This window comes from Chiloscyllium plagiosum, unplaced genomic scaffold (genome assembly GCF_037043375.1).
Source record: "Chiloscyllium plagiosum isolate Xiang-an unplaced genomic scaffold, Cpla_swu_hap1 HiC_scaffold_3, whole genome shotgun sequence".
Classification (NCBI taxonomy): Eukaryota; Metazoa; Chordata; class Chondrichthyes; order Orectolobiformes; family Hemiscylliidae; genus Chiloscyllium; species Chiloscyllium plagiosum.
In genome coordinates, this window is record NW_028270141.1 from 111,215,223 (window position 1) to 111,228,021 (window position 12,799).

Genomic DNA, 12,799 nt, shown 5'->3' on the forward strand with positions numbered 1-12,799 from the left:
TGAACATATGCACCAGCAGGTTCAAGAACACTTTATTCCCTGTCATTATTAGACTGATGAATGCATTCTCTAACTTCAAATAATGTTGAACTTGTTAATATTGATCTTGCTTTGCACACGTCCTGTGTGGTGTAACCTGTATGTCTTACTCTGTCCAAGTTTTGTTTCACCCTATGACCTGTATGTCCTTGGTTACTATGATCTGCCTGTACTGCTTGCAAACAAAGCTTTTCACTGTACTTAGGTACACTGACAATAAATCAAATCAATCAAATATCCTTATCCTCAGTTACGGGAGAGCTGGGGACATCTGTGTAAGAGATAGGCTGAAGCACTTGTAACTATCTTTAGCCAAAACTGCTGAGCAGTTGATGGAATTTAACACTGGAATTTTATTTTGATATAAATGAGGTTATGCACTTTGGAAGAAGCAACAAGATGAGGGACTACTCAAATGAATGCAGGATGCTCAGAGGAACACAGGATCTTGGGGTGCTTTTCCACAAATCTCTGAAGAAGGACAGACAATAGGGTAGTTAGGATTCTTACCTTTAATAAGTGATTCATAGACTTGAGAGCAGCGAGGTTATGTTGGAGCTGCTCAGAACATTGGTTCAGACATTGCAGAGTACTGTGTGCACGAGAGGAAGGATGTAGTTGCACTGGAGGAGTGCAAATGTGATTCACTAGGATGTTGACTGAGATGGAACATTTCAACTATGGATAAGCTCAGGTTGGTTTGTTTTGAGCAGAGAAGTTGGAAGGGCGACCTAAGCGAGGTGTACAAGATTTTAAAGGCACATTTACAGGGTGAACAGTCGAAGGCTCAAGAACAAAGGGACACACTTCTAAAGTGAAAGGCAGGAGATTTAGATGGGATTGGTGGAAAAACATTTCCTCAAAATTTTGGAATGCATTGCCTGGGCGGGTAGCTAAGGTAGGTAACCTCACAACATTTAAAAAGTACTTGCATGAGCATTTGAAATGACATACCATTCAGGCCAATGGGTCTAGACTGGTAAAGTGGGACTAATGTATGTTGAGTAGTTGTAATACTAATGGTAGTGTTTTTTTTAGCACTGCAGACTCGATGGCCATAAGTCCTTTTCTGTACTGTCTGATTCTATGATCTATTTTGGCATCCTCTAGATATCCCCAGCATCAGAAATGCCAGTCTTCAGCCAATTTGGTTCACTCCATGTGATATCTAGAAATGGCAAGAGGCAAGGGATACTGCAAGGGCTACAGGCCCTGACTACATTTCGATCGTAGCATTGAAGACTTGTACTCCAAAACATGCTCCAGAATTCGACATTAAGGCCACATTTGACTGAATATGCATTGTGGATCCCTAGCAAAATTAGAGGAATGGGAAGTAAGGGGGAAACTCTTCAGTAGTTAGTCATACCAAGCATAAAGGATGACAATTGTGATTCTTGAAGGTCAGTAATTGCAGCGCCAGGCCACCTCAAAGGGAGTTCCTCAGGGAAGTGTCCTAGGCCCACTCACTATCATCAATGACCTTCCCTCCATAACAATGTCAGAAGTGACGATGTTCGCTGATGATTGCATAATGTTCAGTACCATTTGCGAGTCCTCAGATACTGTAGCAGTTCATGATCCAATATGGCAAGATATGAACAACATCCTGGTTTGAGCTGACAAGTGGTAAGTAACATTTGTACCATGTAAATGCCAGGCAATCACTAACAGAAGAGAATCTAGCAATCACCCCCTGACAATCAATGGAATTATCATCATTGAATACTCCCATTAACATCCTAGAGGTTATCATTGACCAGAAACTGAACAGGGCTAGCCATTTACTACATTGTTGCTGTTCCTGCTGAGAGTAACTCACCTCCTGACTCCCTAATGCCTGCCCACCAGGTAGAAGTCTGCATATTGCATAATGGTGGCCATATGTCCGGATGAGCGTGGTTGCAATAATAATCAAGAAGCTTGACAATATCCAGGACAAAGTAGCTTGATTGATTGACACCATGTCCACAAATACTCATTCTTGCCACTACCCACATTCAGCAGCATTTACAATGTAAACTGGATAAATTCAGCATGGCTCCTTGGAACCAATTTCCAAACCCAAAACTATCATCATCTAGAAGAAAAAGAGCAGCAAATACATGGGAAAATCAACACCACAAGTTCCTCTCCAAGTTGCTCACCATCCTGACTTGTAAATATAACAATTCTGTTAGAGTTGCTGAGTCAAAATGCTAGAACTCCCTCCCTAACAGCAACGTGGGTCTTTCTACACTAAATGATCGCAGAAATTCAAGAAGCCAATGGGAAATTAGGGTTGGCCACCCAGCAATGCCCACACGCCAGCAGCCAGGTCAAAACATTATCAGAATTCTCTTTTCCTTTGTCTTATGAAAAATGTGAATCAACAGAGCCTTGTTGAGATTGTACGAGTGTTGTGTAAAGTTTTGGTCTTTTTACCTGAGGAATAAACATTTTTCTTAGAGGAAATGCAACAAAGACTCCATAAGATAATAAGATATTGGTGCAGAATTAGGCCATTCGACCCATCAAATCTGCTCTGCCATTTGATCACAGCTGATATGTTTCTCAAACTCATTCTCCAGTCTTCTCCCCATAACCTTTAGTCCCCTTACTAATGTATAACCTACCTCTGTCTTAAAAACACTCAATGACTTTGTCTCCACAGCCTTCTTCGACAATGGGCTCCACAGATTCAGCACCCTCTGGCTGAAGAAATTCCTCATCTCAATTCTAAAGAGTCATCCCTTTACTCTGAAGCTGTGCCCTCGGGTCCTAGTCTGTCCTACTAATGGAAATATCTTGTCCACATTCACTCTATTCAGGTCTCTCAGTAGCTGAAAATTTCAATCAGTTTCACCCTCATTTTTCAAAACTCAGAGTACAAACCAGAGTTCTGAACTGCTCCTCATATGACAAGCCCTTTATCCCCACTTTCTGCCTTCTGCAAGTTGACCAATCCTATATCCATGCCAGTAACTTCCCCTAACACAGTGAGCTCTTGTCTTATTTAGCCGTGTCAGCCCTATCAGCCCTATCATATCATGCATTTCCAAGTACTCTACATTCTCAACCTTAATAATGGACTCTAATTCCTGGGAAAGCAGGATTTGCCTGTGAACAGAGAAGACGACGATTGGGCCTATAATCTCCAGAATTCATTTAGAAGGGGAAGTGAATGAATGAAGTGTACAAAATTCTTAGAGTTAGACATGGTAACTACAGGAAGGATATTTCCCCTGGTTACAGTATCTTGAACTCAGGGATACAGTGTCAGAATATGGGGCAAACAAGCTTGGACTAAAATGTGGAAGAATGTATTCACTGAGGAAGTGGTAAAACTTTGGAGTTCTCTCCTCTAAAGGGTTGTGCAGGGTCAATCTATAAGTAGGTTCAAGGCAAAGTCAGTTACATTTCTAGATACTAATGGCATCATGGAATATGGGAACACAAAAGGAATATTGCAGAGAGGTTTTCTTTTATTCATTCATGGGATGAGGGCAATGCTTGCTTTATTGGCAACAAGGGACCACTTCTTATTAGTAAATAAAACAAATATAGTTGAATGGCAAAGCAGGCCTATGAAGCACCTTTTTTCTATGTTCCTGAGCACAAACCCAATACCTGTTTTTTTTAAAATCCCCATATATATTTATTGATTGAAGCATTTGAAATTTTAATTTAAATTCTTATGCAAACAATTCAGAAGAATTTGAGAGTAAGAAAAAAGAATTCAATTAGTTATTTCTGGAAAATACCACTAATCACAAGGCTTGCATTATGCTGTCAGAAATGTCAGTTTGGGGTAACAATATCAAATCTGAATATAGGACTTTATTAAGCACAACATAAAATGATGAACTGATGATTCTTGTGTTTGGGGACAAGTTTTTTTTTCACATACCATTTAGTAACTTTTGCTTTGGTGCTTTTAAACCAGACTGATTCTCAATAGCTTTGGAGGGAAAAAGAAAGATAAAATTATTCATATATTCATAAGCAACGTAATGACATACAGAAAATTGACATTGTACATTATTGCTGTAAGACAACAGTTTAAATTAATTCTGGAAACAAAATCTGGAAAAAGTGATAAGGAAAGAATTTCTTAAAATTATGTTGTTTTCCTTGAATGATCCTCAAATTATTTTTTATTTAATGTTTCTTGCTGCTTCAAGAGATTTCATAGCTGTAAGTAGGCAGGAGCATTGCTGATCATACTATTTAGATATAACGTAGCTGAGTAAACACACTCAATAGATCTACTGGTCTCATACTATCCACTGTTGATAGGTGACGGAAACAACACAATAACACAAAGCTGTTATATGTTGAAATAATGAAGCATACAATGAAGGGCCGCTTGTAAAATTAAATATGAGCAAACTCCATTTGCAGACTGCTGACTCTATCCCATTCCCGAGACACTGACCAAGACCACACCATTTATAATTTTGGCTTCCTACCCGACTCTAAATTGAGCTCATAATCTTTACAATGTTTAAAAGGCATTTGGATAATACATGAATAAGAAATGTTTGGAGTGATATGGTCCACATACAAGGCTTTAGCTACTTGCCAAGCAATCAATCAATAAGCTGTTAATATGCTGATCTGTCTTGAAACCACACAACTGGTCAACTGAAAACTATTCAAAGGATAAATTTAAAAATCAGACAACACCAGGTTATAGTCCAACAGGTTTAATTGGAAGCACTAGCTTTCAAAGCGCCAGTCCTTCATCAAGTGATTGTGGAAAGGATCAAAAATCAAAAGGATAGTCTCTGAGCAAAACTGCCCCGTATAGCAGCCAATGTGGTCCAGTATCCAACCTCACTATTTAAATAAGTCAATATTGTAGATATAAATAAATTCAAGTAATGCGTTTTAAAACTGTAAATCTTCTTTCACAATTTCCTTGGTTTAAAGCTGCATCTTTTCTCAATTTTTTGTCCATGGTTCAAAAATAAGAGTGGTCTTGACACTACCAATAAATATTTTATCACAAGGTATATGACACAGACAACAAGCGATTTATATCTATTCATCCTTTATCTAAGTCTATATGATCTTTGTCACTGTTCTTTTAAATCATAACTTATTTCACCATTTTTACATTCTAGACAACATGTCCACTTACACTTATCCTTACAGTAACGTGAACAACCTTTACACCGAATGGTAGAATAAGTAAACTCATCTGGACAATCTCATATTTTGCGTTTTAAACAGTTCAGTAATTACAATCAGTATGGATTTTTTTTTTCATTGCAACCCTGCTGTACATAAGCTTCAAAATAGCCAAATATAATACCAACATTTCTTTTTTGCCTTTTCTCTGATATGGTTTTAATTTTTCAGAAAAATACACCTGTGGCTTCTCTGTTTAATACAATTTGTCTTCCCCCAAGTCACTAGCACCTTTTAAAAAGTTTAGTGAAGACAGGATGACCAACACTGATTCATTTATTGGGATTACTTCCAGCTTTTCAAAGATTACTTGGCAATCTGACCATACTGCTGTTGCCTGTTTCCACAACAAATGGATAGCTATTGTGTTGAAGTTAGGCACAAATTTCCAAAAAAACCTAGACTTTCCTAAAAATCTCATGGTTTCTGTTCATGTTTTGGAGTAGGGGATTCAATCAGAGCCTTCATGTTTGCCAATCTTGGCAGTATTTCCTTTTGCCCCACAATATGTCAGAGGTAAATTTTTCTTGCTTTTGTAAATTCACTTTTAGCCAAATTGATTCCAAAGTAGCAAATGGAACAAAGCAGAATATTTTTTCAGCTTTAAAACTGGTGACATGTTATCAGCACGTCTTCGGCAGGTAAGCTTTCACAAAGAAAGAGGCACTGCCAATTCTGTTGATCTTCTAATCTTCTAATCAAGGAATTGGGTAGGAATTTGTTTTTATTACTGCATTTAGTTTTCATTACATTGAGAAGAAGCTAGTTGAACTATCAAGCGGGTAGGTTCAATCAAGCAATTTTCCAGCATATATTGAATCTCCATTTCCACATGAGCTTGCTCATCTGGTTTAACGGATAATGATGTTGTTTAATCAGCATTAAGCCCACCCCTCTATGTCCACAACATTTCTGGCTAACTTTGTACATCTAGGTGTCTCTTTCAAATTTCCTGATTCTTCAGAAGTAAACTTAAAAGATCTTCCCATTACCCTTCCCCAAATCTGAGAACACCATATCAAAATGTCACAGTGTTTTCATTTTGGCTACTCAAATTGTAGGTTTGCTTTGTGAACTGATTATTTTTTCTTCTACCTCAATCAGTGTCTCTGTCAACCTTCACTAATCTTAAAAATTGCTCTTTCTCATCACCTTTCCTGTGATGATATCCTTTCAACATGTTCACGTGACATAATTGATTTTTCTTCCTGCAATCAGGAGGATCAGATAGGTTTCATTACTAACCCTCCAATCTAGCTTGTCGAGAACAATGAACTTAGTTTTCCGAGGCTCATCTTCTAAAATAGTATTAGTTCTTTGTCTCCTGTCTGAAATGCTGAAATAAATGTTTTAGCAGTTTAGCCTTCTGCCATGCCCATCAAAGCAACAAGTTTAATATTGAAGGGGTGAGGGGTAAAGAATAGGGGGAACAGATGCCATGCAAAGTACATGCAGAGTACAGAGTATGGAAGAGAGAGGGGAAGTAGAGGTTCATAGACAGTTAGAAAATACATTAAAAATGTGGAGAAGGAAAGAATAGCTAGCATTCTGGCATTTTGTACAACCTTTATAAAGCCAAAAATCTATCGTAACCAGCCAATAAGAAACATGTACAATGCATACAGTAAACAACATATTTATCACAACATTTGTGGACATACAGAGATCATTAGTTCCTTCAATAATAGACTGTTTTGCTGGACCATTGTCAGTAAGGACATTTAATGAATCTGTTCACAGTTTAAAGAATATCTAAGTTTTGACTGTGATGCAAACTCGCATTCAACCACTAATGCATCCTCTCTACTTCAAGCTCCCATATCTCCAATAAAAGTATTAACCAGATGGCAAAAAATAAATTAGTTTAAAAGAATAAATCAATAGTGTAATTAACACATTGTAGCTAGGTATTCTGGCCAAACTGTAATGCCAGTAAGATGGTTAAGGTAAAAAGTATTGAGAAGGAAAAACAACCTTCTTACTGATGAGCAGCTTTATTATTGGTAGTGTGGGTAAGATTTATCCCTCAATCAATACAACAAGAAACATTATCTGACTAATCACATTGTTTGGTTGTGGAAGTGCATTGTGTGCAAATTAGTTGCTGTATTTCTTACATTATAATAGTGACTGCACTTCAAAAGGAGTCACGTGACAGTAAAGCATTTGGGGATATCCAGTGGTTACCCTTTCTTTGATAATTATTACAATTTTAATGGACTAAACATGCTCACAGTTTAGAATACATACTCAGCTGCAAGTTGTGATGCTGTCTTTGCTGCTCGCGCATGTCAGTAGCAAATCTTATACAATACAAATAGACCCAGATATGTAAAATGCGCAGTAACATGAATACCATATTTTAAAAATGGGCATCACTGGCTAGGTCAACACTTACTGTCCATTCTAATTTTCCTTTGAGAAGGTGGTGAGCTGCCTCCTTGAACTACTGCAGTCCATTTGATGAAGGCGGATCCACTATGCCATTATAGAGGCAGTTCCAGGATTTTGACCTAGAAAGTCAATAGTCAGGATGGTGATGGCTTGGATGGGGACATGCAACCGATGGTGTTCCCATGTATCAACTGCCATTGTACTTCTGGATGATAAAGGTCACAGATTTAAAAGGTGCTGTCAAAGGAACTGTGGTGAATTGTGACAGTGCACCTTGACGATGACACACACTGCTCCAAGTGAATGTCAGTGTTGCACTGAGTAAATGTTTGTGGATGTGATGCTAATCAAGTGGACTGCTTTGTTCTGGATGGTATTGAGTTTCTTCACTGTTGTTGGATCTGCATCCAGCCAAGTGTGGAGTATTACATCACCTTGCTTACACCTTGTAGACAGTAGACACCTTTTGGAGAGTCAGGAGGTAACTTCCTCAGTGGAGGATTCCAACTGCCTGACCTGCTCTTGAAGTTACAGTCAATGGGACACTTACTTTCTTTGCTACTTTACTTTTTTACGCCATGGCTTTACTTTGAGGTTGGTTCACTTTTTCATACAGTAAGAAAATTAGAATCTACCTTCAGAGACAGTTTTAGGTCTTGAAGCCATTCTTCCCACAAGGCATTCCTTCAGCATAGATTCGTAGTTAACCCAACTATGAATCTGAAATATGAAGAAAATAATCACGTCAGTTGGTTTGCTCGGGCTTGCAAGAATTTTTCCACAGAATATTTAAGCAAATACAAAAACTCCTGTAAATACACAGAAAATATAGGTGAAATTTTCCTCATTGCTGAATGACATGGGTAACGAGGTGTCAGTTGGGAAAATAAAGCAAGAACAGAAAAATTAGATTCTCACAATCAAGAAAGAGTAGTCTAATTTTGTGAGTAAGGTTTTACAGGTTAGATTAAAAATGCCATTAGTGAGTGATGAGGAGCCTATGTGCATGCATTAAAATTTCATTATTACCACTTCCACTTTACATATATGCAGTTTGTTATTTTCCCAGGAAGTGGACAGAAAATAGACAGCCACAGTTCTCCACATGAAAGTCTGTATGGGTTCCTGGCAGCTGCAGCTTGTCAGCGCCTTCTTCAGACCTCCACCTTGTTCGGAATTTTCCAATATCTCACGGCACACTCCATGAGCAGCAATTGCCGACATCCTTAATCCATGAAGGTTGGCATTGGACAAGCATCAGCTAGATCACATCACAGATCTCCAACTCACTTAGAATGCTGTTCCACTACTTCAATACTGCACTTTGGAACTCACTGACATCATACATAACCCTGTTGCTGCCAGGCCACTTTGTGTGCAGGGACAGGCACACATCTCATGTGCAGAACACAGTGCATCTCGTTGTTCTTCACTTTCTTTTTTTTGTTCCGACTCACATTGCACCTACTTGAATACGCAAAGCATCTTTCCTTTGCCTTGCCTTTGATGCCTCACTCAGAAATTACATTTTGCCTTTGCTTTTAGCAAAATTCAAAGTCTCTTTGCTGCTACACAACGCTTAGAATACTACCCTTTATTTTATACTATCTTTTAATGTTCTTTGGACTTCTCATGCATCACCTCTCACCTCTCTGCAATAAACTTCATCTGTCACTTATCCATCCACACCAAGGTTCAACATCCGTTTGAAGTTCTATGCAACCCTCCTCACAGTTTACAATTCTCCTAAATTTTGAGTTGTCCACAGACTTCAGCATTATCTGATACATACCAAGGTCTAAATTATTAACATTTATCAGGAGAAATAAAGGTCAAACACCTGTGGATTTCCACCACAAACCAACATTCAGCCTGATGAGTCTCTGTTTCCTATCCCTCAGCTAACTTGGTATCTATGTTACTACTCTCCCTTTAATTCCATGACCAATACATTTCCTCACAATTCTGCTGTTGGCACTGTAAGCAATACCTTTTGGAAGTCCATATCCACCACATTAACAGCCTTCCCACATCAACTCTCTCTTTCACTTCCTAAAGAAATGACCAGCAAGTTAGACAGACTGTTAACATATCCCTGCTGACTCGAATGCAAGGTATCAGGCTGTAAATACAGTTGAGAAGAAGCTGAATATGGAAGGTGCAGAAGGGAGATGAAAAAAAAACAGCAGAAGCAAAGGGAGATTATGAAAAAACTGGTAGTTAACACAAAAGGAAATCAAAAAGTCTTCTACAGGTGGTCCCAGCTTACAAATGTCTACACTTACAAACGAGATCCCATTAATTTTAGCATTAATTTTAGGGAACAGACATGAACATTGCATTGTACTTACAAATGGATATTTTACACAGTACTGTGTTCCAAATTACGTGCAAATTGACTTCCAGACATACTCATGAACAGAACCCGTTTGTAGCCAAGACCATCTGTATATGCACATTAATAGTAAAAGGAGAAGTAGGGCCAAAAACATGGATTCACACTTAGAGGCAAAAAGCATGGCCAAGGAGTTTAATTAATACCTTACATATGATATAGATGCTTCCCAGACCATGATGATAGGGGAGGAAACACACATATTAGAAAGGTTTAAAATTAATGAGGAGGCAGTACTGAATAAGCTGTTGGCACTTAGAGTTGTTAAGGGATTGGATGAGATGCATCCAAGGATTTAGAAGGAAGGAAGAGTGGAAATTGCATAGGCACTAACAATAACATTTCAATTTTCTCTGGATTCAGGGTGGTGCTGGCAGACTGGAGAATTACAAACATTATGTTAATTTTCAAAAGGATTGTAGAAGTCCACCCTACAATTATAGACCAGTCAGTTAACTTCAGAGGTGGGGGAATTTCAAGAAACAATTATTAGCGAATAGAATTAATAGTCATATGGAAAATGTAGACTGAATCAAAATGGATTTGATGAAGGAAAATTTTGTCCAAAATGTTGGAGTTGTTTGAAGAGATAACATGGACTGTGTGGAGTGAGTTTATTTTAAATTTCTGAAGAAGCAGGCTCTACTTGAGAACAAAGTGAGGCTTTCATGATGCATTAAACAGACGCACAGACAGTACAGGTTAATCACTAATCTTGCTATGCATAAGAATGAAATACCTCAATACTTTTCACAGCAAGATTGATCTCTTCTCTTGAATATAATTACAATTGTCACATTCCTAAAGGAGGATTTTCCTTTTCCTCCCAAAACTACAGGATGATTCCATGGAGTTTGATTAACAAAGACTGACAAGCTTTGAAGATCTCAGCAGGAATATAATTGTAACCACAGGGTTTGCTGTTTTCAAGCATCTTTTGCATGTTGCAGCTCTCCAAACAATGGTGTTTCACCAATGGTTTCTTGCACAGGTCACTAGAGAATAGTGGAGTCATGGTAGAGGAGCTCTCAGAAATGTTCTTCCAGTATTTTCAGATGACATTGGAATACTTAAAAAGGAAAACATCATCCCATGAATGAAGAAGATTTTGATCACTTTGCGCTTGATGAACCTTGTAATCACTGTCAATTGCAGTAAAACTGCAATTGGTTCTTTGGGAAGGAAATCTGCCATTATACACTCTGGCCCACGTGTGATTCCAGACCTACAGCGATGTGGTTGACCCTCAACTGCTCTTTGGGATATTAAGTTTGGGCAAAAAATGCTGGCCTGGCCAAAGGCGCCTGGATCACGTGAATGAATTTAAAAATATTGATCCTCTTGTCTGTAAATCACACATTAGGAAGGTTATCAAGATGTTGGAGAAAATACAGAAGAGATTCACTAGAATAATATCAGATGAAGGATGAACAAGAGAATTCAATTAATTAAAAAAGGGTGGAGAAGCTTCGAGGAAATCTGAAGGGTTCAAAATTATGAAAGGTTCTCAGAAAATAAATAACAATAAGCTATTTGCAGTACAGACATAGATAATGCAAGCCAATTGACAAAACCAGTACCAAGTTGGTTTATGTAGAGACAGTTGCTGTGATTTGGAGTGCAGGCTTCAAAAGGTAGTGACACAGGTAAGATAACAATAGTCAGAAGAAACAAGAACAGAAATTGCTGGAAAAGCTTAAAAGGTCTGGCAGCATCTGAGGAGAGAAGTCAGACTTAACATTTCAGGTCCGGTGACCCCTCCTCAGAACTGAGAATTCTCAGAAGAAAGTTAGATAGACACTTGAGGAGAAATGTTTCCAGGATATGGAGAAAGAGCAGGAAAACAGGATTAATTGAATAGCTCTATCAAAGTACCAAAAAGCCTCCTTTGTGCTGTATTATCTTATGATTGCATACCTCCAATTACATAAAGAATTGAAGAGGCGTTAAAAAGGTTCTACAGTTGAGTAGTCTGACAAAAAAAACAAGTGCTAATGGTTGTATAATTGGGATAGAGTAGTTTCAGGAAATCATTGTTTTGAAAGGGGACTATTGGAGACACATTATTAGTGCAGCGACTGCATTATTATACGTATAATGTAACGCTACTGTGAATGTTTAAATATTTGCATGATGAGCAAGATAGGTAAATTCACTTTTGCTGAAATTTACATGTTTTGATTAGAACAGGTTATTTTCAGGTAATTAAATCTACAAAATATTGTTTTTTTTTCCCTGATCCCGTTCATTTATGTCTTTTAGGGAAGCAAATCTGCCATCCTAACAGAGTTTGATCTGTACCTGACTACAGTATAGGTGGTCCCTGAATTACAAATACTCGCATTTATGAATGTGATCCCATATGAGTGTTAATTTTAGGGACAATCGGACATGTGATATTTTATCATGTACTTGTGTTCCAACTTGCGTACAAATCAACTCCTGTAACTCGTCAGGAACGGAACCTGTTTGTAACTCAGGGAATGCCTATAATATGACTGACTCTTCACTAGACCTTCATGTGACCTAGTAAGGAAAGAGTGGGTAGCACTACTGCCTCAGTGCTAGGGACTTGGGTTTGATTCCAGCTTTGGGTGACTGTGTGGAGTTTGCAATTTTTCCCCGATGTCTGTGTGGGTTTCTGCCAGGTACTCCGGTTTCCTCTCACAATCCAAAGATGAACAGGTTAGGTGAATTCACCATTGCAAATTGCCCTGTAGTGTCCAGGGATGTGTAGGTTAGCCATGGTAAACATGGGTTTATGTGGATCGGGTGGATCTGGCCGAGATGCTGTTC

At 38.3% G+C, this 12,799-nt stretch overlaps 1 protein-coding gene across 2 annotated transcripts in view; it reads right to left on the reverse strand.

Moving 5' to 3' along the window:
- The window catches only part of cyb5r4 (cytochrome b5 reductase 4), a 104,477-nt gene that overhangs the window by 69,366 nt on the left and 22,312 nt on the right, over positions 1–12,799 (reverse strand). For both annotated transcript variants that reach the window (XM_043687000.2, XM_043687004.2), the window contains exons 4-5: positions 8,244–8,328; positions 3,929–3,979 (exon numbers count right to left, since the gene is read on the reverse strand). In XM_043687000.2, coding sequence (XP_043542935.2) covers positions 3,929–3,979; positions 8,244–8,328 — 136 coding nt within the window. The remainder of the gene's footprint in view (positions 1–3,928; positions 3,980–8,243; positions 8,329–12,799) is intronic.